The following is a 25,520-nucleotide window of genomic DNA, read 5'->3' on the forward strand; positions in this document are numbered from 1 at the left end:
CCCTTTCATCTCTCTAATATAACAAATCCCAGCAAGTATAGCAAACACAATAACCAACGTAAATGCTTATTAGTATTTTCACAGTAACTGACAATAAATAATTTAATAGTTGAAGCATTCATACCCAATAATATTAGATTTGTGTCTCTGTAGATGTTCGTTCTTTCAATCGAGTAGGGATGGGTTGAATGTGATATCAATACACTGCATTATGTTACGTAAGTCAAAACTTTGACCTCATTCAGGCTGGCTCCCTCAAACCGAGGTTGAATTCAAGGCTGACGTCCGTTTTGTTGATCCACACTCAAAACTGAGTTCAACATACTCGGCACACGCAGCTACTGGGTTCAGGTATGGGCACTGGTGTCAGAAATGAGTCTGAAACCATCTCCGCTGCCAAGGTCGACCTCTCCAGCCTCAGCCTCAGCCTCAGCCTCGGTCAGTTCCTCTTCCTCGCCTCTAGTTCTTAGGACAGGTGGGAGAGGGGCAGTGATTTTAATCACCTGCATTTGCAATTGCAAAAGAGATCGATGAAAACTTTTAATGTTTGTCCCATTAATGTATTGGGCAGATAAAATAGAAGAGTTAAAAAGAAGAATGTTAATCGCACGCTATTGCCTCTTTTGAGTGTTTTCCCATTTCATCCTCTCTATCCATGCAAACTGAACAAATTAGGTTTTGGTATCCCATGGAAATTAAATCAGTCCAATCCTGTTTCACACAATCGATGAACATGCAATGCTTTTTCTAGCACCAAATTATCCTCTCAATACTTACCTCATTTGTGGTCGGGTGGGAAAGAACCAATTGATGTGCATGCAAATGGTATCCACAATCTCCAGGAACAGGTTTCACTGGCCGTTGATACCCTCTGTACAAGTGCAAAACAAATTGCAGTCAAAACTCAGAAACAAACCCCACTGTAAAACAGCTAATTTGCAGAATAAAATATCTGAACACACGATGCCATCATCCATGTTATATTGAATATCTTTTAATCATTACCATAACTAAGGACACCTAGATGTCTAGATTCAGAAAAGGATCCTAAAGAAGTCTGATTTTGGTATGAGCTTGCATAGACTAAATGTAAGATATTAGAAAAATGCATATTTCAGTTCCATCTTCAACAATATGAGTTTTGGAAATAAGAAACAAAATGTTCAAGGCATGACAAAATAATACACAGAATGTCAGATTTGATGTTTATGGTGAAAAGGCCAGTTACAGCTGGGCAACTGCAGTCTCATAACATGTTAATTGTGCAACATACTTCTTTAGTCGCATACGTGCATTCCCTCACTTAAGAAAGCCTGACTTATACATATCTACATATGCAGAATGCATATAATTGTGTATGTATTGTATGTGCATGGTTTTCTGGTGAATAATAATGAAGCAAAGTTTAGCATATGCCAAAAATATTCCACCAGTGGACTAATTATTAATCAAATAATGAAAAGGGAAAACACAAGGAGATATGTAGCAATATTTATATGGACATTTCTGTACCCGTCTAGTGCATAACTTTCATTGGTAAATTCAGCATCACAGCACTTTGGTTGACCACCAGGAACATAAAGAGGATCACCTAACAGATGGCAAACAAAAGCATCATACTCTAGGAACTTATTCAAGTGAATAAAACAAAAAAATTACAATTCAGAAGATGCCAAGTTAACCAATTGATTAGAGAAACAACAATGAGATGTAAATATCCAGAGAACTTCCACAAGTGACCCATGAACACTTCTTGCATATAGTTTATTCACCAAGCAAGAAATATATAATTGCCCAAGGTTTCATAAAGATACTCAAGAAGGATGATTGCAAGTAAAGAAACTAAAAGGGCAAGAGAAGGCTTTTTCAAGACTATATATATAGAAGTTCTCTTTTAAGCTAGGTCAAGGTGCAATTAGAGTGGGTAAGAAAACCTTAAAATTTGACCATTAAAACCTCACCATTTTTTGACAAAAAAACAAGAATAAACTTTTTTAAAGACTTCCTAACAGAACCTATTTTTGCATTATTGAAGTATTTCTATGAAAAATGAGTTTGATACATACAAGGTTAAAAACTTATGTTTTGACACATTTTCATAATTAAAAAGGGGTCTTCCAATATTAAGTTCTCAAATTGAACCAATTCAAACCATGATTTTATTTTATTTTTTACCAGCTCAAAAGGACTACTAGGTGGTCAACACCTATGGACTGGTTGCTCGAATGGCTAGATTTTGGCAGCATCTAGTGGATAACTTACCGGCTAAGCAAGTGGTTGATCCAACAATCAACCAATCAGTCAACCGGATGAGAATTCTGAGTCTTGGTCACCTATGACTGCAATTAATAATGGCTACTTAGGTTATCAACTGCCATCAGGAAATTGTGCCTAACAGCTATACTTTGCAAGAAATCTTATTTAAAAGGCTGTTGGATTTTATTTATGAAAAAACTAACACTTGCAAATCATTATTGATATTCATCTTTGAGTTTTTAAGATCATTTGATGCAATAATATCTACATTTACAGAAAAGGATACTCAATGTTACATTATGCCAAAGAGTATTACTTTCCCTAGAAAACCTCCAAAGCCATTCCCCTCAGAGGACTCTATCCCTCAAAGAAATCTTCCAAACCAGACAGTATTCTTAGAATCAAAACACTACTGTAAATAGAATAGTCTTCCTTATTTATGTAATTTTTCATCAATCAATGAATAATTCAGATTCAGATATCTATTCATAAAACAAACACAAGTTGTCAAAAAAAAAATTTTAATGAAAAAAATGTAAAAATGTATGTAGTGTCTTGTAGCATCTTGTTTCCCCATCAGAATATATTGGTTGACAAAAAGCAAACCATTCAGTAGAAAGACATTCTCTCTTCACCAGCATCATCAAGGCATTAACAAGTTGATGTCCATTTTTTGTTCCTTTAATTTGAATAAAATCTTGTTTGATTCTTCATTTTTTTTTTCTTTTAAAAAGCATATTCTAAACCCTTTCTCCACAAAAGAACAATTTTTTTCCCTTCAGCAAGTGTCACTTGACAGAAAGAGAGGTTCCAAATTCATCCAAAACTGAGGTACCATTAAGAATCAAAACTTTGAAATTTACCTAACAGTGGGTGCCCTATGAAAGAAAGATGAATGCGAATTTGATGTGGCCGTCCTGACTGAATCTCAACCTGTTAAACATATCAAGAGAGAATGAAACAATAATGGGAGATATGATAAGAACAGCATATCATTCTTGCTTACACCAATCGCTACATCTCTTTATTTTCCTTCTAAATGTTTTTGCATAGATAACCTTGAATATGGAACTCATCTGCCTTTTCCTGATTTCCAATTGAAATTTGGGATGAGATTTTTAAATTTTAACCAAAATTTCTGGCTAAATCTGATATTACAATTTTGATATTCAGGTACTATCATTACAATTTTGATATTGTTAATTCAATAATTGTACAGTTCGGATGAAACTCAATGTTAATATGGAGAGTCTAGAATATTCTAGGTCTAAAATTTGAGTTGAAACTCAAATTTTGTTTAAGGCTGAAAGCTATTCAGGTTTCTTCCTTCTTTCAATTAAAATTGGGAATAGTAGTTCATTAAAATAACACTCAAATCCAAATTTGCTTGCCTACCAACAAATGGAGCAGCTATAAGATTGTTTCCTTTATAGAAGAAATACAACAATACTGTATCTAACTCACAGTGATCATTTAGTTCCTGAGAATTATTGAACAGTGGTCAGTTAGTTGCTTGGTCTCTAGCATTATGCTGACTGCAGATATGCTGGCATAGTAAGAATAGAGAGAAGTTTATAGTGCACTCATTTGGACAAAGTGGGACTCATTAACATATGCAAGTTAAACGAATTATCAAAAGATAATGTGTCCATACACACTATTGTATAGGCCAGGAGGCAATTCGGTCTTATCTTCGGTGCCTGCACACCCCCTCTCCTCTAAACTCCTAGAGATGACTCTATTTTACTTCATTTTTTATAGGTAGATAATGATTGTATTATCAACAAAAGAAAGTGCATGTAAGCATACATGACGTATACAAAGAAGCCAAAAGGCCAAAAAACAGTAGGAAGACACAAAAAAAAAGGCAACTGTTACCTACCTAAGACTAACCAATTCACAAAGTCCAACATAGACAAGACTCCCCATCAGACACTCTTAACTCATTCCAAAAAGAAATACAAGAAAGAATGTCTAATTGCTTGGTCTATTTCTTTTTTGCAATTTTCAAAAGCACTCTTGTTCCTCTCCCATCAAATTATTCAAAACAAACACAATAGAGCAGTCTTCCAAACCTTTTTTCCTCTTTTGTCCTACAAAGGACCTGTGCCAACTCAAAAGAGCACCCCTAACTGAAGAGTGCATCACCCATTGCACACCAAAAAGAGCATAAATTAGTTGCCACAAATAGTCTGCTTTCAAGCAATAAAGGAGAATATGGTTAACCATTTCTTCTTCTTCTTTGCACATATAACATTTGTTTGGGATCTTCCAACCATTTTGAGCTGATCTGGAATTAGAATCTTGCCGCAAGTAACTTCCCAAGCAAAGAAGCTAACCCTTGATGGCACCCAAGAGTTCCGATGCCAAATGGAAACACCTCTGCCTTCCCATATGATAAAGAGGAATAGAGGATTTAACTAAAAAGATGCCATTCTTTGTAAACAACCACACCAAATTATCTTTGATGTTCATACAAATGGAATACTCATGCAACCTCCCAAAGAAAACTTCAGCATCCTCTAATTCCCAATCATGCAACTATCTTATAAACCTAGGGCTCCAACTACCCTTGTCCCATACATCAAATACCCATGCGCTTTTTGTAGGGCTATAGATTAGAGCTCTAGGAAAGTCTTCCTCAAAGGAGTGTCCCCACACCATCTATCCTTCTAGAACTTTGCCCTGCTCCCAAAACCCACCTTATACTTGTTCTACCTTTGAAGACCGCCCAACCACCCTTGATTTCTTTCTACACATCCACTCCATAACCCTGCCTCACTTCTCTATAATCACCTGTTTCCAAAGAGGATTCCTTTCGCTTGCAAATCTCTAACACCATTTTCTGAGAATGGTGATTTTAAACACGTCCAACTTTTCTCTGCAGACTGCACCCGCCTCATATAAAACAAAAAACAAAGAGCATTGGGTGTGGAGAGAAAAGGCAGGCATTTAACATTTTCCTTTACAAATAATTCAAATTTTACACTCATCCAGTAAAAAGAAAAACCACTACCATCAAATTCTTTGAGAAAAATTGTAATTGCCATCCAAATAACTGAAAGAATGGACAAGGACAATGTGCAACAAGAAGCATGATACAATCATGTGCATTATAGAGGGATAGTTGCAATAACAACACTACTTTTTATGAATTAGAGACACACATTTATGGTTCATGACCTTCTAAATGGTGCTATTCTAGCTCCTGTTCAAATCTCCATTATGAGTATTAATTTTCAATGTTTTGAATTCAGTGAAGAGTCAAATTACACTAATGATAGGAATATTATAGATGTACTACCATTACCTAAGAGAGTTGTGAGGTTGCTGTTAGAGATGTTAGATGTTAAATTGAACAATAGAGTAAAAATAAAAAATAATTGGGAAAACAATACTGTCAGCTTCTTTAAATTTTGCTATTTTCAGAACATGTAGAATTTGCAATTGTTTTGGAAAATGGAAAGAATTAGAAAAGATGGGTAACTAATGTCATTACTTCTCATTGAAATAAAGAAGTTTCATTATTCACATAGGGTTAACAAACTTCACCATTTCTTATATTCAACTGAGAAGTTGGAGTGCACAAAAGACTCCAAAACAATCATACAAGAAAAAGACGACAAAAATGACGCAACATGCTTCATATCCCCACCTCCAAGCATTAAGTCTCCACCAAAGAGTCAAGGGTATTAAAATATTGACCATTTCTTATATTCATATTGAATGTAATATGAAGCCACTCTTGGTCTCAAAATAAGGGAAGTAGATTTCAATGAGAGAAGCCATGAGAAGCTTCAATCGTAACACGGTCAGTCATTAACTATGTAGTTATCTCAAGCTAAGTGATTAAATCTTGAGTTCCATATGGTTTCCATCATGGGCCCTAGCAAGGAAAGTTATGAATAATACCACTGCACATGTTACTACCTAATTTCCATTTACAATATCTCCAACCACTTGAAGTGAAAGACTCTTAAGTAGCAAGGTAGTCTTTAAATAAACTGATGGTAGAATACAATTCTACCATCAAAAACTCTGCCAAGAAAAGCTGCACAGAGACACCATATATGTTCTATACTACCTGATTTCCAATTTGTTATCATTTCTTTCCATTGATCCCTCTCCAAAATTTACATTTATAATCACCATTGGGAACAACCAAACTTGAAATGACAAGAGTCCACCAATAAACTGGAATGACAGAATAGGATTGCATCGTTGCTCTTTTATGATAACTTCTACCAACATTTTAACCAATGATTATTCACACTTAGACCACTGGAAGCAACTATTAAAAGTAGTAAGGGAATATGATCTGTGCTACCAACCTACCATTGCCTTTGTGGTTATAAGAGTTCCTTTTTTAATACTCAAAATGTAAACAGGGGGATACCTCATGCATGCATACATTTATAACAAGAAAATCCATTTTTCTAGCATAATGTTGGATAATGAAATTATCAGTTATATTATCATTCAAGAGCCAGGGAAAGAAAACCAGATGACAAACAATATACAATTCAAAACCAGAGTACCTGGACAATCGTGTGGTCTCCTTGAACATCTCTCTCAAGAATGGAAACTTTACTCAAAGATGGTTTCCCTAGTCAGAACATCGAAAGTGCGACAAAAGAAAACATAACAGGAACAGTAAGATAATGGAAAATCAAACAGTATTATGCAAGCAAATGATTCTATGAAAGTGGTACCTAGTAATGGACATTGTAAACATGCCAAAAAAACTACAATCATGTATTTCAAGCTATGATAGAGCATCTAAATAAAACTAGCAAATTGATTAAACAAGATATATAATTGAAGAAACCTGAGGGAGAAGCAACATACAGCCCTTTGGCAACCCCAGGATATCGCACCATTCCGATTGGCTGCTCGATAACAATCTGTGATGCAAAAGTACGCTTTTACATAAAACCATACCAGAATTGTCTAATAGAATAAAGATTTTGAAGAATCTGTCAAATGAGAAATTATAAGAGAAAGAGGATGGATCCCAAGAGAACCATCCCATTAATCAGAAACTGGATAAGCCACATTACAAATGCTTTATTGTAGAGAATGTTGGGCAATCAAGAACCACTATTCATAAAACAAGCACAAAGAAAATGAGGGTGTTGAGATGATAAGTAGCAAAACAAAGAAAAGGATTGAATAAGAAACCAATATGTGAAACCAAGGTTTGGTTAATCTCGGTTTTGATGATAACAAAACAAGGTTTAGAACTATTGATTATATTTCAAGTGTAATTAGGCAAGACGATTTTCAAAGTGGCAATCACAAAGACAAATCAAGCCAAAGAGAAATCATGAAGAAGAAGAAGACCTCAAAAAGAAGTGTTTTTCAAGACCCAAACTTCATAAGATCTCTTTGTAAGGTTGTTGGTGCACTAGGATTTTCATGCATTACATTCTTTACTTATACACCAAAATCATCCAGGAGTGTTTTCATTTTAAATCCTTTAAAATTGGATAATTTCATGTTTTCAACTAAAACCTTGTGTCAAATGTTTTCCAAAATTGTTTAAAAGGTTTTAAGTTGAAAAAGTTGGTTGTTGAGCCAAAAACAACTCAACTGGTTGAGCCGGATGAAGAACCGGTTGAGGGATGCAAAAAACCTTCTCTCTTCCAGAACGGTTGTTCAACCAGTCAAGGTTGAACCTCAACCGGTCGAGGTTTGATCAAGGGGCAGTCTATGTCCAATGGTTACTTGTCAAACATTAAATACTAACGACTAATCAACCGATTGACCCTCAGCTTGACTGGTCAAACCTCCAACGGCTAGTTTGACTTTTTTCCTCTATAAAAAAGCTTCAATCTTCATTATTTCATGAGCTCAACCTTCCTAAACTTTTCTTGAATATATTTGAGCCTTGAGAGGGTATTTTTGAGTGCACCATTATTCTAAAACTTGCATATCATTAGTGCACCATTCAATCATAGTTTTCTTGTATCATTTGAGCCTTAAAGTTTTGTACTAGGATTTTGTGAAATCCTTTATTCATTTGTAAATCTTTGAGAGGAAGAATCTAAGTGTGAAATATCACTTGAGGGGTTATTCAAGAGTGAGGTATCTCTTGAGGTTTGTAAAGGGTGCTTGGAGCCAAAAATCCAAGAGGGTGGATTGGAATCATAATCCAATTGTATTGCTTGAAGGCTTGATTTGGAAGCCTTAAATTAGTGGAACCTCTAGTTTGGGATGGAAGCTAGAGGAAAGTGGATGTAGGCCGGGTTGCGCCGAACCACTATAAAAATATTGTGTTTGCATTCTCTCTTCCCTACTCTTTTACTTTATATATAATTGTTTTTATATTGTTTTATTATATATTTGCATATAATTGTCTCTTGCATTCATACTTTAAATTTGCAAAAATAGACCATCACCCTATTCACCCCCCTGTCTAGGGTAATTACCTTAGATTGGATTAACCTAATTTTTCTAACACAATACATTTTTGAGAAGCTAGAAGCATCATAAACTAATGACAACATAGAAATGGCATTGGCTAAGATAGTTTAATCATGCACAGTGAAGTCCCAATTACAACAAGAAGAAATGAATTGGAACAAATCAAATCTGCTACATGGAAAAGAGCAAGTTAAAAAGAACTTGGGCCCAATCTTTCAAATATGATGTGATGGTTCTCGTCTGAAATGGTCCTAGTTAGAGCAAATAGTGGAAAAGGTTTTACGTAGCCTCAAGCGGTTTCATATGCATGCACATATTCTTATTAAACAACTAACATCATTTATGTCTACTAAATATGAACATATACTCCAACTAACAAAAAGGACTTCTTACTTTTGATGTATCAACACCCAATTTTTCTTTCTTCTTTTCCTTGTAAAAGTGGCCATGAATATGAGTGTAATGGAAAAAGTAGTAGTAGAAAAATAAATCTCTAAGAAAGGGGATTAATTGCACTGCCTATAAAATCCTTATTGAGAGAGAAACAGGAAAAGAGCAGGGAGAAGAGAGAAAGGAGGAGAATCTCCCTACCCTAAAATTCTCATAGGAAAAAAGGATATACAAGGATCAGACACTATGCACATGCCAACATCACTCAGTTACATACAGTAAAAAGACTGACCAAGTCATTCCAGTCAAGCACTTCGCATGTTTAGAGTAATTGCATTAGGTGTTTTCCCTGATGATAAACAATACCTAACAATCACCAAAGCCATCTTGCACAATTTCCAGTTGTGCCTAGGAACTAGTAATCAAAATTGATAATATTTTATATCAATGAGGTGTCAGTTCAACTCTTATTTCAATACTTTAAATATTTTTTCTTTCTTTTTTTCTTATCAAAAATACTTTAATAAGTTTGATTACCACGATACTTGAAGAAGTCAAATAAACCCCTAAAGACAAAGAACAATAGCTTTTGTTGTGAGACGATAACAAAGTTTGCTATTGTGTAAAACCTTGTTTCTATCACAAGCTACAATCTTCTCCAATTTGGAGTGTTTTATATCTTTCCTTCACTAGGTAGTTTAAATTGATATATTAGCTTTTGGGGAGGGTAATAAAAACTTCTAGTGACACCACATGTTTGGGTCCACTTAGTTAGCTTTAGAAATTCCAAGCATTACTGAGCAAGTTCAAATCTCTGGAATGTTATAGCTAGGATGAGCAACCCAAAAAATAAGAACTATATATTCTATATTAGTTAACCTTGAACTGCCTCTTTAAATGAAATGTTTTGCTAACTTTTACTAATGATATTTTGTTGCTTTGAATCTTCACTGTTATTCAAAGTCAATAATATTACATTACACTACTGTTTTCATATATTCAATCCCAAAAAAAAATTAACAAAAAGACAAAGAAGAAGAAGAAGAAGAAGAAGAAGAAGAAGAAGAAGAAATTTAAATCCAACCCTCAGCCTGTTCCAGCCAACCCCCATGAAAAAAAGAAAAGGAAAACAAACTCTCAGGGAGTTTGATGATACTAGAATAGAACCCATAATCACAATAGGTTTGTGTAACCAAATTGTTTATAGGTTAATACTACATAAAGATTCTGGATACTGCAGATAATTTCCTCATCATTTTGCAAACTCCTATATTATTCTTTAAATTTGTGGAAACATGATGTATGCTTCCTCCATGTGTCATATATGTGTTTGTATTAATATTGACTGATTTTATCCTCCTCAAATTCCTTTTCCATGTTAGTGAAACTGCCATGAGATTCATACTCATCACTGGCACAGGTGTTCAAGTTCATGTTTATCCAATCATGTTGATAATCAATAGCCACTGAAATTCTTTGGCCATATTTTGTTTTGTTTTCTGGAAATAGTTTTGAGGAATATGTTTTGAGAACAAGAGCACAAAATATTTTGGCAGAACAAAAAATATTCTTCAAATCCAAAACAATGTTTGGTAAGGTTTAACTGGAACAATTTTTAGAAAACATAAAACAGCCAAATTTTTGGTAAGGTTAACTGGAACAATTTTTAGAAAACATAAAACAGCCAAATTTTTGGTAAGGTTAACTGGAACAATTTTCAGAAAACAGAAAACAGCCAAATTTGTTTGGTTGTAACAATTTAAAACAATAAAAAATAGAGTAACCATTTATCTGGTTGCAGAAACTTGTATGAGAATAATTGGAATATGCAACAAAACATATGAATTTATTTTCAGCCTCAATTGTTATAGCAAATTTTCTTTTAAACCAAAGAGTCAGAGGATATTTTCCCACTCTTTTTACCTTTAACACTTTTTTTAATATGGGGATTATTTTCTTCTTCTTCTTTTTTTAAACATTTTTCTTCACTTTACATATACATATATATATATATATATATATATATATATGTATGTATGTATGTATGTACATATGTATATTTATATATCAGACAAGCACGAAGTCACCATATATATTTTTTCAAAGCAGTGTTGTGTTAGGGTGCTACCTCATCCTTGTCAAGTATGCCATTTACTAGTGCCCGATATATCTTTGATATTTTCCTCATTGTCCTCGACTTCATATCAGCATCTCTGTACATGTGGAGATGGTAAGCTTTTCTAATTGAAGCATATTCTGATGGAAGAGCAGCATTTGATGAAGAAAGACTTCCTGAATAATACTAAATAGACAACACATGAACAAATGAGAGTACCTTGTTCCAATTGTATTTTTATTTATTTACCAGATAGGTTCCAATTGTTCCAGTTGTTATAGAATCAGAAAAATGTAAACTACATCAGGATTTAACTTGAAATACTTTCAAACTTCTGTACACTTTGAATATTTGGAGCTTTCAAGGCACATTTAGTGAACAATAATATAAGTTGAGAATAGGTATCCTGTTACTAAGAATGAGATGTCCAGTAACCAAGTTGCTATTTTGAGGCCCATTTAGTGAACAATAATATAAGTTGAGAATAGGTATCCTGTTACTAGGAATGAGATGTCCAGTAACCAAGTTGCTATTTTGAGGCCCATTCCAGCATTTGAATATGTCAGGAACCAAGAAAATGGGTATTGGAAACTTGTGACAAGCTTGCTATCCCTTTTTTGTAAAGATAAAATCTCAGGAACACATTCATCATTCTTAATCATCATAAATGGGACACAAGCATCATTTCATTTTTCATAAAGATGGGAACGTGATACCCATTCTTAACCCTAGTTCCCACAAACCAAACATTCCTGCCAAGTTTATTTTATGATACTCAAATTGCTTTAACAAGTTCAAAAACTAAAGTTACAAATGATATATTAGAAAACATTCTTAGAGCTACAAGTTTCATCTTTTTTTGCTGAATACAACAGAATTATAAAAGTAAACTTCAATTGCACACTTTTACAAAATAAGCCTTTCAATGATTTAAGGATTTAAAAAGTTTTTACATCTTCCTACTTTCAGAGAACTCATGTTAATCTCAAAAGCCATAGTTAGAGCTTCATTGAACTGCAAATAGTTTTTTGCATGGATTTCTCAATGACCCAACAAAAGGAGTTAAACCAGATGAGCTTCTTAATTCCTAAACACTACCACAACTCAAGGTCCATGAGGCTCTTTTGGGAAAATGGTCTTGGAGATTTGTGAGTGAAAGGAATCCTCTATGGAAAGCGATAATTATAGGCAAGTATGGACAAGAAGAAGGCGGGTGGTGCACTAAAGAAGTGAGCGAGGGGAATGGAGAGCGGGTATGGAAGGCAATTAGAGGTGGTTGGCCAACTTTCAAGGATAAAATAGGTTTTAAGGTTAGTTTTGGAAGGGCAAATGGTGTGGGAGACACACCTTTGAGCGAATCATTTTTGGAACTCTATCCTATAGCCTCTTCAAAAAATGCTTAGGTGGTTGATGTTTGGGACAATGGTAATTGGGGCCCTAGGTTTATTAGGCAGTTGCATGATTGGGAATTAGAGGATGTAGAAGTCTTTTTTTGGGAAGCTGTATGACCACTCCATTAGTTTGGGTATTGAAGATATTATGGTATGGTTGGCTACAAAGAACACTAACTTTTTTGGGAGGTAGAAGTCTTTTTTGAGTTTGTATGACCACTTTGGGCATTGAAGATATTATGGTGTGGTTGGCTACAAAGAACAATAACTTTTATCTTAAGTCTTTCTATCCCCCTTTGGCAAATAGGAGAGTGGAGTCGCTCCACACAGTATGAAATTCCTAGGTGCCAATGAGAGTTAGTTTTTTTACTTAAGAAGCAACTTAGGCTAGGATTTTGACTCCAGATCAACTCAGTCAGAGGGGTTGGAGGATTCCTAATAGATGCTACATTTTTATTTTTTATTTTTTGATAAGTAAACAAGATATGCATTAGAAAAGGCTAAAAGGCACAAAACATACAGGGAGTATACAAGGCGGCTACAGCCTCAAAAAAGAAACAGGACCAAAAAAAGACTACCTCCCCTTAAGTGGATGCTACCCACTCCAAAAAGCCTATAAGGGAGAGAGACTCCTCGCTTAAATATACTTTGGCCCAGCTCCATAAGTTACAAACAAAAGAATTCTTTAATATTTGGATATTCAACACACCCCCCCTAAAAGCTAACCTATTCCTCTCCTTCCAAACCGTCCAAAAAATACACAACGGTATGGATTTCCAAACCTTTTTCCTTTTCTTCCCTACAAAAGGGCCCCTCCAGGAAGTTAAGACCTCCTTTACAGTTTCTGGGAAGACCCATTTAACATCTACTAACCCAAAAATAATATCCCACAGAGCTCTAGTCACTATACAGTGTAAAAGAATATGATTTACTTTCTCTTCTTCACAACCACACAGAAAGCAACAATTAGGGAGTTGCACCCCTCTTATCTAGAGCCTGTCTAGAGTGAGCACCTTCCCCCACGTCGCCTCCCAAGCAAAAAAAGCAACTTTAGTTGGCACCCTATCCACCCATATGCTCCTTGAAGGAAAAGTTGTGGCATTAGGGTTGTCCAGCAGCCTATAAGCTTCCTTGACCCTGAATGGACCATTTTTTCCTTGCCTCCACATAACTGAATCTTCCTCCAAAGAAGGCCTATGACCCCTCAAGGTGTGAAGCAACTCCCCAACCATATCCAACTCCCAATCATTGAAGTCTCTCACAAAGACAAGGTTCCAATCTCCTTGACCAGAATTTTGGTCCCACATCTCCTCAATCGTTGCGTCCTTATGCGCGGCCAGGACAAAAAGATGATTGAAACAATGTGACAACGGTGTATCAGTGCACCAAGTATCTTTCCAAAATTAGATTTTGGAGCCCTTCCCAACTAGAAAAACCAGATTTTCCCAACACCAATCAGATTCTTTCAGAATCTCCTTCTAGACCCCTACTCCAACCGCCCCACTAGCCTTCTTTGACCTCCATCCATGATCCTCTTGCCCATACTTCGTAGTGATCACTTGCTTCCAAAGATTATCTTTTTCATAAGCAAACCTCCAAATCCACTTGCCGAGCAAGGCTCTGTTCAGAATGGCTATTTTCCTTAAGCCTAGCCCACCCTTGTTCTTTTCTGTGCAAACCACATCCCATTTAACTAGATGAACTTTCCCCTCCAGGTTTCCTTCCCCCCATAGGAAGTCTCTTTGAACTTTCTCCACTCTTTTAGCAACAGACTTGGACATTCGGAAAATAGACATTTGGTATATTGACATGCTAGCCAAGGTGTTTTTTATAAGAGTGATCCTCCCCCCTTTGGAAATGTACTGCCTTTTCCAAAGCGCGAGTCTCCTCCTAACTCTCTCTTCCACTCCATCCCACATAGAAGAGGCCCTATTAGGAACCCCTAGGGGGAGTCCCAAATAGTGAGAGGGCAAGGATCCCACCCTGCACCCTAACTCAACAGCTAGCTCAAGAATCTCCTCCACTTCTCCAACTGGGATGATTTCGCTTTTGGCTAGATTAATTCGAAGACCTAAAGCCACTTCAAACCAAAAAAGAATCCAGCTTAGATAAGAAACTTGCTCCTTTCTTACCTCATAGAACACTATTGTGTCATCAGCAAAAAATAGGTGGGAGATATTCAAAGAAGTTCTACTACCACCCCGAATGATGCATCCTGATAGATATCCCCCCTCCACCGCTCTCCTGATGAGGACGTCCAGTACTTCCATTCCCATAACAAAGAGATAAGGGGATAGAGGATCCCCTTGTCGAAGCCCTTTAGTGCTAGGGAAAAAATCAGTTGGCACTCCATTAACAAGAACTGAGAATTTGGCAGAGGACATGCAGCTCCACATCCATCCCACCCACTTAGTCCCAAAGCCCATTTTTTGAAGGACCTTCATTAAGAATTTCCAATTGATGTTGTCATAAGCTTTTTCTATATCCAATTTGCAAATAAGGCCCTTCTCTTTTCTCTTCTGCCACGAATCTATCACCTCATTAGCAATTAAGGACGCATCCAGAATTTGTCTTCCCATTACAAAGGCATTCTAAGCAATGGAGACCACCTTATCAATCACTTTTTTGAGTCTGTTAGCTAAGACTTTAGCCAAAAGTTTATAGAGCCCCCCCAAAAGACTGATAGGTCTAAAGTCTCCAAGGTCCTCAGCCCCACTTTTCTTAGGAATCAAAACCAGAAAGGTATTGTTGAGGCTTCTAACAAAAGAGTTATGCTCATGAAATTCTTTAAACATATCCAAAATCTCCTCTTTGGTAAAGTCTCAGACGCTTTGCCAAAAGGTTACAGTAAAACCATCCGAACTAGGGGCTTTATCCCCATTCATCTCCATCAACGCCGAATAAATCTCATTCTTTGTAAAGGGGATCTCCAAGCTCTTTGCTTCTTGCCGACTGATGTGATCCATTTGAATTCTTCCAATATCCGTCTTCCAATCCATATCTTCAAAAAACATCTACTGAAACAAATTCACAATTTCTTCCCTCACCTCCTGCTCCTCTGATAGCCACTCCCCATTAACCTTAATTCTGTCCAAGGTGTTAATTCTTCGATGAGCACTTGCCATCTGATGGAAGAAACCCGTGTTTCTATCCCCCTCCCTTAGCCAAATCTCCCTTGAAAGTTGTCTCCAATGGGCTTCCTCCAACAGAACCCACTTTTTAAAGGTTTCTTTTGCTTCTTTTTTTAATTCAGTTTCCTCCACAGTCAAATTTCTCTCGCTTTCCGCCCGATCCCAGAAGTCTACTTGTTGTAAGGCTGAAGCTTTGTTACCTTCCAGCCTCCCCAAAACCTCTTTATTCCATACTTTCAGCTTCTTTTTATTTCCTTCATTTTAACAGCCAATCTATAGCTAGTGCTGCCCCTGACTTCAATTCCCTGCCACCAGGTTCTAACAATGTCTTTGAATCCCTCAACCTTAAGCCACATGTTTTCGAACCTAAACGGAGTAGGACCTCTTCTTATTCCACCTCCCTCTAAAACGATTGGGAAATGGTTAGAAATTGGCCGAGACAATATGCTCTGAGTGACCCCGCTAAACTGATCTAACCAGCTAGGGGGAAACTAGAAATCTGTCTAGTCTCGCCCACGCCTGGTTATTTAGGCCCCCATTCCAAGTGAACTCTCCCCCCTGAAGTGGAAGGTCCACCAGCTCTAGGTCATCAACAGTCTCGGCAAATCTTCTCATTGCTGAGCTAATTCTTCTCTGGCTGCTCCTTTCCTATTGAAACAGAGTTATGTTGAAATCCCCACCAAGGCACCAGGGGTCATCCCAAAGGCCTCTAATCGCCCCAAATTCATCCTACATGCCCTCCTTGTCCACTTTGGTAAATGGACCGTACACTCCCGTAAACACCCAACAAGCCCCATTTTCTATAATTTTGAATCTGCAAGACAACGTGAATTGACCCTTCTCCCAGTCCATAATATCTAGGACCCTCTTGTCCCAGCAGATCAGAATACCACCCGCAGCCTCCTCCGCATTTAAAGCTCTCCAATCTATAAATCTTCCAGTGCCTAGACTTCTCACAATACCCTTCAACATCGCCTGAATTTTGGTTTCCTGAATACAAATTAAATCCACCCTCTGATCCCTTATATAGTTCTTGATAATTTTCCTCTTAGAGTTGTCATTTGCTCCACTCACATTCCAGCTTATAATCTTCAGCTTCATTGGACAACTACCATCTGATTCCCTTTGCCCTGTGAAGGACCTTTCTGCTTGTTCCCCCCCTCATAATTGACAAAGCATTCCAGCCTCTTTAATTCCCTTTCAAACTTTGACTTCTCCAGGAGCTATTTGCTGTGAATATTTTCTCGTCTCTTTCTGATTTTAATCAGAAAGCTCAAGATCTCCTTTTCCAACCCCTCCGTTGAAAATCCCAGAAATTGGCTGAATTTTGCCAAGTTACAATCCTCCCATATTTCCTCTTTCTTCTTTTCAGTATCTTGAATTTCAGAAGCACCAGGATTCCCCTCCTTGCCCCTAACCTTATCTCTGTTTCTATTAGCCTCTCCCAATTTCCAGGACCCATTCTCATTCTCAGCATTCCCCTCATACACTGTTAACCATGTTGATTTATCACCCCATGGTTCCTCCTCTATTCCCCCTGGACGATCGAAAGACTCCCCCTCCGGAGCCCGATCAGAATGAGAAAAAAGAAGAAGAGGTATCCCCAAAACCCTTTTTCCTTTAGGATGGAAAATCAAATCATACCTTTAAGCTTCCTCTTCAAGCGCTCGGTCCGTCATTGAGAAGCAAGCTCTCATTTGTTCCCTTCTAAGCTCCTCTGGTTCCCAGATCACCAAAGGCTCCTGTGAACTGGACCCATTTCTGGAGATGAACCGGTCCAAAAGGCTAGCCTTCTCTTGGGGGACGATTAGGCCAGCCCTTTCCAAGCCTTCCAACTCAGTTGTCGAGTGGCAGCCCAATTCTAAAGCCTGTCTTCTTGACGATGAGCCTGCCTCTAATCCACCAGCCTCCTTTACCGTTTCTTTTGAAGTTAAGCCCAAAGGCCCTTTGGTCTTAGCCAGCCCAATAGCCTTCTCCATCTCTTTAAGGCCCACGATTGGGCCAGATGAGGACGACCCAATCACTCGCCCATCTGTGAAAGCCCAATCTCGGAGCACCAGGCCATGGATCGGATTTCCCGGTTCTAGACCCAGCCCCTTCTCCTGCAGAAACCTCCCATCGTCTGGCAGGTTCATCTTCTCGAGTCTCGCGCCTACCGGTTCCTTCCCCACGTGCTTCTCCGCGCATGAATTCATGTCACCCCTAACCTCGTTTCTCCTTCTATCTTCCGCCTTAGTAAATATCTGTCTCACCACCGGTCTGATCTCCCACCACAGCGACAGGGCGTATACCTCCTCCTCTACCTCAATTTCCAGCACACTCGACCTAAAATCACCCCTCGTTTTGACCAATAGCCTAGCCCATTGAATCTCCCCCATCAACTTTGTCCGTTCATCAATTGCTACAAAACCCCCGCATTCCTCCCCTATTCTCTTTAAAATCATCGGGCTCCATAGCGAGATTGGAAGCCCTAAAATTTTGACCCAAACTTCATTTTCTATCTCCTCCTCTGCCCAACAGCCCGTCTTAGGGTTCCAATGTTCCAACCCTAAGTGGATTCCTCCCATCACTCTGCTCCCTGAGGAAACCACGCGATTTGCTTCTTTCAGATCTTCAAACTCCAACAGTGCCCTGCCTTTCTCCAGTTTAGCCAGCCCTAACTTGCCTTTTAGAACACAAGAATTCGCCCAAAACCTTCCCAACCTCTCCAAGTCCTCTTCTTCCTTTTTGTTGGACTTCCAGCTCGCAACGATGCAGTGCTCCAGCTTCTGTAAATTTCCAGCAATTTCCTTCCTTTTGACCTTCACATTGATTGGGTTTGAGTCTTTCCAACTTGTTCTCTTGACTGCTTCTGCATATGATTTCGCCAGTGCAGATTTTCCGACGACCCTTACTTCCTGCGGGTTTGTTCTTCTACTAACCAAATCTTCCAATTGATGGATTATCTCCACCATAGCCGTCCATCCCCTTTTGTCCCTTCTGTCTCTCGATAAGAATATACAAAACCTCTTTCTTTCCAGATCCACAACCCCCAGCCTTAAAAAACCTCCTGCTCTGTTGAAACCACGAGACAGTGAGTACAACTTTCCTTTGTCTTTCCACTCCTTTTCCCATTTCCCTTCTTTTTCGTCTTTTATACAATGGATTAGACCCTCCTTGGAAAGCCCTAAGCTTTCCAGCCCTAATCGGATCCATGCCGAGACCCCTCGCTTATTCTCCATGATGAGAAACTGGCGCTTTCCTTTTCTTTCTTCCAGGGCGATCTCGAAAGTCTTGGATTCCACTGTGAAGCTTCACTTTTGACTCGCCTCACCGTGCTCACCGTCTTCTCCATCACACGCGCTGTCACTCTCTCTCACGCCCTCTCTCTCTCTCTCACCCTCTCTCTCGCTCTCTCCCATCAGATGATGATGATTCCTAATAGATGCTACATGTGCAAAGTAAAGAAAGAAACTGGTGAACACATTCTCCTTCATTATTTGAAAGCACACATTTTGTGACAGATGATTTTTGTTCTTTTTAGCGTACAGTGGGTGATGCACTCTTCAATTAGGGGGGTTTTCTTGAGCTAGTGTGGAACTGTTGTTGGAAAATAAAGAAAAAAGGCTTGGAAGGTTGTCATTGTACTTGTTTTGGACCATTTTGAGGGAGAGAAATAAGAGAGCCTTTGACAAATGCGAAAGTTTAAACTAAATAATAAAAAATTCTTTCCTGTGTTTTTTTTTTGGGGGATTGGGTTAGAATGTACATTTGGGATGGTTCTTTGCCGTTATTAGACTTTGTGGACTAGTTAGGCTCTTTGTAGGGTGTGGTTGCTAATTTTTGTGTCATCATGCCTTTTTTGTATACGTCACATTTACCTTCTTTTTTTTCCCTTTAATACAATCTTCAACTAACTACATCAAAAAGAAGGTCCATATTTCTTCAGCTCTGAAGAAACAAGCAACTATTAATTGATTTCAACTTTCACCTCAAATATGATTAATGAGAAAACCATTATTCAAGCAAGAAAACAGAGGATGAAATCATGAACAATTATATCACCTAACCTGTTGCCCCCTACAACTGATGTTCCATCTGCAAAATATGCTGCAAGGCGAGTTTTGGCAAGCTTTGTCTTTGCACAGAGCAATATTCCTATAACACAATAAAAAACCAGTGAGATTGGAACCTCTAGAACATTAAGGAAGAACAATCAAAATCTGCTCAATAACTTTATAATAATCCACACAGAAATTGGAAAAGAGATTGAAATAAACAAGGTAGCAGAAAAAGGAGCCTTTTTTAGATCCAGCAAAGAAACTAGAAACTCCCACTATTGAAAGTGCTATACACAACAACTCCACATCAGCAACAAGAAGTCTGTTGCTATTCTAGAGATTGTCTTGAGCTAAACTACGAATTTTTAGCAACTGATGAAAAAACATGTTTTCTATGTCCCAATATCCTTATTTTCTTTTTTATTCTACAGTTCCATTCAAATGCATATCAGCTACCATTTCTAATGGGTAAAAAAGGCTACAAGCCTTGAGCTTTCCCTTGTATTGCAAGGTCAACTAATACACTATTCTAAAATAACTGAATCAGGGTTTCTTTTTATAGGTAACATAAAATATTAGAAAGACAGAAAATAAGTGCAAGGAAAGATTAGACATCCTTCAAAAAGGCAACAAGACCAAGAGCCCAAAAGTATATGAATCAAAAGAACTGCCCTACACAAAAGCACTACTCCTAACCAAAAGTCTTGAGGAGGGATAGTCTGCGACAAACTCAACAAACATAGATTCCTAACTTGGCAAGACTGACAACTCCCTGATTAGCATACCTAAGCCTCCAAGTTAGAGGGAAAACCATATTGTTAGAAAAATCAGGGATTTATTCTATTCATAAAACATGCACCGAAGACCTCTACATCCTGCAGCCCCCCAAGAATTGCCTCCAAAGAGTCCTCCTTGTACATTAGGTAACACCAATCAAAGAGGCCTCTTTCAAATGCTTAAGTAAAGTTAATAACTCCGCTTCAATAGCAAAACCATTATTGCCAGTTGAAAAAATGTCTCAATCCGTTCATTTCTATGATCTCTGCCAATGCTTCCAATGCTCAAATGATCAGATATCCCATTGAACATCCATCAAAATTGAGTTTGAGGCAAACCATTGGAAAGGGGAACCCTGACACCTAGCATCCACTCTTCTCTTCTTGGTGGACAAAAACAGCCTCTCAATCCATAGCATCCAGTAAATTAGTGATAAACACTGAAAGAGTTATAAAAAAACCTGAACTTGTATCATGACTCATCAGTTGGTCTCCTATTTCCTTCCAAGGTCATGGTATTTCTTTCCAACCAAGTTGCTCAAGAAGTGGTGGCTTAAATAGCAAGATTCCAGAGCATTCTACTTCTTGTGCTCTTGTCAAAACCCTATAAGGACATGTCCACCCTCTTTATCTACTGAAGCCATCCAATGGTTCCTTGACAAAGAGAAGTCCATGCTAAAGCTTATAAAAGATAAAACACCAAAGAAAAAGAGAGTTTTGCAGTGTCTACACTCACCATACAAATAATATATCTACCAGAACTGATGGCTTCATAAGGTATCAGTTTCTAAAGTTGAACCTCTAACCATACAAAAGCATTGACTTGGGGGACAGAGAATCATGGGGTGTTTCAGATTCCATTGGATAGGGAAGAAGTGATCAAGCTCTCACTCTTAAAAAAGGATTAAGAAAAATAACTAGAGTAGAAAGAGCTTGTCATTTTTAAGGACTGAGTGAACAATATCTCTCGTCAGGAAAGATAAACATTCTCCAAGGTAGGAAGAAGAGAAGGAAGGCCACAAAAATCAAAGTTCTTGAGGTTTCTAAAAAATTCAAAGTTACATGAAGGAGACTCTTCTAATAAGGGCAAAGAACACGTAGGAGTGTCATTTCCCCTTAGGAGAAGATAGAATTTTGGGGCAAGGAAAGAAAAGGTTGATCCTCCCACCGCAGATATTTCACAAAATTTGATCGCAGGCACACACATCAAACGATGAATCAGACATGATGAGATAAATAACAATAACCTAGAGAGGTGGCTTCCAAGAATGACTGCAAAGTCCTTACCACAGACTTGGCACTCCATCCGCCATTTTACAACCCACACTTGTTCGCAATGACAGGATGCCAAAGAGAGGTTTGTCTCCTGGTAAATTCTAATCACAGGTTTGTTTCAATTATTTCACACAACTCAAAACACTAACCTGATGTGCCCCTTCCAAGGCGATGAACAGGAACAGAATGTGATTCTTGGCATGCTGGCAAAGAGTTTTGCTTGTTGGCCTGCCATTGGAGCTGTGTCAAAACAGTCCGTTGCTGGAAAAGTCCACCAGGTAGAACTTGTAGACCAGAAGGCTTATTTAGAGCAATCTGAATGCATAAACCACAACTTCACATTACCCAACATATAACAACAAAATTGATGAAAACAGTTAGTGGATAAATTTGACACAGAGATATTCTGATGCTTCGTTTGGTGAGTAAGAAAAGCCCAATAAATGACATTATCATGAGGAAATAAAAGCCTCCACAAGACCAAGGTCCTGTATGGCTTACTGTTTGTGAGGTTTTAAAGAGCCCTTTAGCAGTACAACCACTTTTATCCTACGTTTGGTTGCACCTCAGAAGTCCTTGATATGAAACATCAGGACTAAAAAGCTCTGTTAGTAAAAGCTACACGATTCTGAAAGCTAGTATTTGCTCAAAAAAAAAATTCATATGGAAATCTATAAATTTATTCATTTATAAAATGACAAAATCATCCATTTTTTTTTTTTTTATCACAAATACCATTAAAGGCCCTTCGAAAATGTAATAACCAAACACTAACAAATTTTAGTAAGCTCTTTTATGTTCAGAACATTTAAAAAAATAATTTATTAGAAGCTACAACAGCATGAAATGAGCTTGATTCCCAAAAAACTATTTTGCTCATCCAACTTTACCTACTGATTTTATAGAGACCAAAATACCATAAGTTTCAAAGTAAATATTTTCTTCCTTACCCTCAATTTCTCAGCAACAAACACGAGTGTGATTCATTGAAGTTTATCATTTTGGCAGACATGACCAGAGCCAACAAGTCATACCCTACTTATTTCGGCATAGACTTCGTAGATTGAAGCATGGTCCATAAAAGTTTAAGATTGTTTTATGATCACCTCTTGGTGTGATCTTGTCCTCTGTAAATATATGTCAAATTTCTGGGAGGCCAATTGATGGAAGGAAAGGGGCTTGCCAAAACCTTGGTGGAGATCAATTGAAGATTTGGTGGGGAGGGGAACCTACCCCTTAGTTATACAATTCAGACCATTGCAACCAAGAAGTAGCAACCACATTTCTCTAGACTAGGAGAGGATTCAGAAGAAAAGGGTGGAAGACCCACTATGGTGTAGGGAACCACATTTGTTCTTAGGCATTTGACCATTTAACAGAGTAAAATGTCATTTCCAACCATTTTGAAACACATACCATATGTCAAAAACATAATTCAAATTACCAACTTCAATTTAAACAAAAAACAGTTACATATATTTAATGCAAAAGCCAGGTAATTTTAATAAGTGAAAAGTAGTTATTTTTTACATTACCACATCATCATCTTCATATAAAATCTCTAGCAAGTATGGTGCATCAGGCTCTTGCCAAGGTAGTCGGTGATAGACTAGTTTTGAACCAGCTCTACAAATTCAATTATATCAATGAACAACACAGTGATTTCTATCTTGTCATTTGTCAAGGAAGTAAGGAACGAAGAATACAATCTAAAAAGCTAATTTCCATCAAACACCTGAGAATTGTCTTGGGCTCCGTAACAACTGTCCCATCGACTGTTATCTGTAGACAAACAAATAAAATATAATTTCAAAAAAAAAAAAAAAAAAACATACGCACATAACTCTTAGAATCTTAGAACTACTCAATAAAACAATTTATTCAGAAAATCAAACTCGCTTTTCATGGTCTCAGAAGGGAACCTGTCCTTTGTTGATCCGCTGTAGCCATCTGCTCAATAACCACGATCAAAATTACTAGAGAGAGAGAACCCTACATATTGTTTACGGTAATAACCCATGTTTGTTTCTCAAGAAAATTGAAGGAAGTAACAAAATTCTGAATACTGCATCTATGTAACTTTTGGTTACCCAATTCAACCAAGTAATGGACTAAGTGGAGCACAGTTTTTCTGTTTAGGCCGTCAAGTGATGTTTTGATTTTATTTTCCTCCATTTTCTTGGCAACCAAACGGGTGATGAACATAAAGAATACTTCGATGACGGGATTAAATACAAGTACCCTTGCAAGGGAGCGGAATTCTTGTGCTTGCTGGAGTAGTAGTCGATCAGTGTCAACTCTATTAAACAATGAAAACAAAAAAGTCAGTTTCTTGGAATCAAGATCAATACAAGTTCAGTGTATACATGATTGCAGAGGGAAGAATACCTACCAGAATCGGAGGCTGAGACGACGTCGTTGTAGGTTAAGCCGTCGTTGAAATCCGGCCAAGGGACTCCGAATGTCTTGGACATTCTGTGAATAGGACGAAGAATGGCAGGAGGTATAAGGGTTTCCCCAGAATCAGTCTTGACAATCACTTCAAATCACATATGATTGCAGTTCTTAGCGGCAACTTTTTTGCCCTTTAGACTTTTATTACTTGATATTCAATACAATTTAGAGTGCCTTTTGTCGTGGAAAAGTAGTCTTTACGACGGTATTTTTGAAAAATCACCTCTCCAAATTTTAAAGATGTTTCTTAAATTTTAATAAACACCTCATTTTTCTTTTCAAAAACATTTTTAAGTTAAAAATATTGTATAAAATCACCATCAGATTCTTAGAAAATGTTTGAGAACTATTTTTTAAATTAATTTTATATTTTTTATAACAAAAAACATTTTTAAGAACCAAAAATTGTTTTCGATTCTTAAGAATAGAAAATATAATATTTTCAAAAAAATATTTTTTAGTTGTTTTTTTTTTGTTTTTTTTGTTTTTTAAGGATTGTTTTAAAAATATTATACAAACATGTAGAATAATTAAAAAATAAAATTTTATATATAAAAACTATATTTAAAAATATTTTAGGTTTTCAAACGAACTTTTATTCTTTAAAATTTATAAATCAATTTTCAAAAATTATTTTTAAAAATAGTCACCAAATAAACTCTTAATTCTTTCACATATCAAAATTAGTCATAAAATGTAAACCCAAAAAATATCATTCAAATTTTTTGCATTCTACTATATTATTAATTAGTAGCTATGTGCTCAAAAGTAATACTTATGACAAGAAAGTACACAAAATTCTATTTATTTATAGATAAAATTATATTTGAGTTGTGGGATAGAATACGAATATGAAAAAAAAAAAAAAAAAAAACACATTTTATCCTATATTTGATTAGTTATAAGATAAAATACATTATCACATTACTTATTATATCTCGTGTTTAAACAAATATAAAATAAGATAAGTGATAATGTATATTACAATTCATCTTTTTCATATATTTTCAATATAGAATATGTTAATTGTAAATTAAAATATAGAATATAGAATATATATATATATATATATATATAATATATATATATATATATATCAAAATTTTTTTAATCAAATTTTTTATATTTTTTATGTTACTTATTTCATAAAATAAATTTTTTTTTGTTATAAAATTGAATTTGTGGTTAAAAAAGACTAAAAACAATATATTATAAAATAATATTAATATAGGCATTATTAAATATAAACATATTTATAAAATTTA

The 25,520-nt window shown here is 36.7% G+C and overlaps 1 protein-coding gene across 2 annotated transcripts; it reads right to left on the reverse strand.

Moving 5' to 3' along the window:
* Nucleotides 1-38: 38 nt before the first annotated feature.
* LOC117928069 (RNA pseudouridine synthase 5) lies at nucleotides 39-24,378 on the reverse strand. Of its 2 annotated transcripts, XM_034847857.1 has the most exons (15): nucleotides 24,194-24,378; nucleotides 24,043-24,100; nucleotides 23,724-23,751; nucleotides 23,537-23,583; nucleotides 23,337-23,427; nucleotides 21,951-22,116; nucleotides 19,760-19,847; nucleotides 11,201-11,285; nucleotides 7,085-7,160; nucleotides 6,795-6,862; nucleotides 3,120-3,189; nucleotides 1,513-1,591; nucleotides 778-871; nucleotides 351-503; nucleotides 39-319 (listed from the first exon to the last, which is right to left on the reverse strand). In XM_034847857.1, the coding sequence occupies exons 1-15, from the start codon at nucleotides 24,273-24,275 to the stop codon at nucleotides 317-319; spliced, it is 1,188 nt and encodes a 395-aa protein (XP_034703748.1). In that variant the 5' UTR covers nucleotides 24,276-24,378; the 3' UTR covers nucleotides 39-316. The 2 variants fall into 2 exon arrangements, 1 of the variants encoding a protein (XP_034703748.1); XR_004653475.1 differs by lacking the exons at nucleotides 39-319; nucleotides 351-503; nucleotides 778-871 and adding an exon at nucleotides 2,553-2,639 and having other exon boundaries at nucleotides 1,512-1,591.
* Nucleotides 24,379-25,520: the final 1,142 nt, after the last annotated feature.

This window comes from Vitis riparia, chromosome 13 (genome assembly GCF_004353265.1).
Source record: "Vitis riparia cultivar Riparia Gloire de Montpellier isolate 1030 chromosome 13, EGFV_Vit.rip_1.0, whole genome shotgun sequence".
In the NCBI taxonomy this organism is placed as follows: Eukaryota; Viridiplantae; Streptophyta; class Magnoliopsida; order Vitales; family Vitaceae; genus Vitis; species Vitis riparia.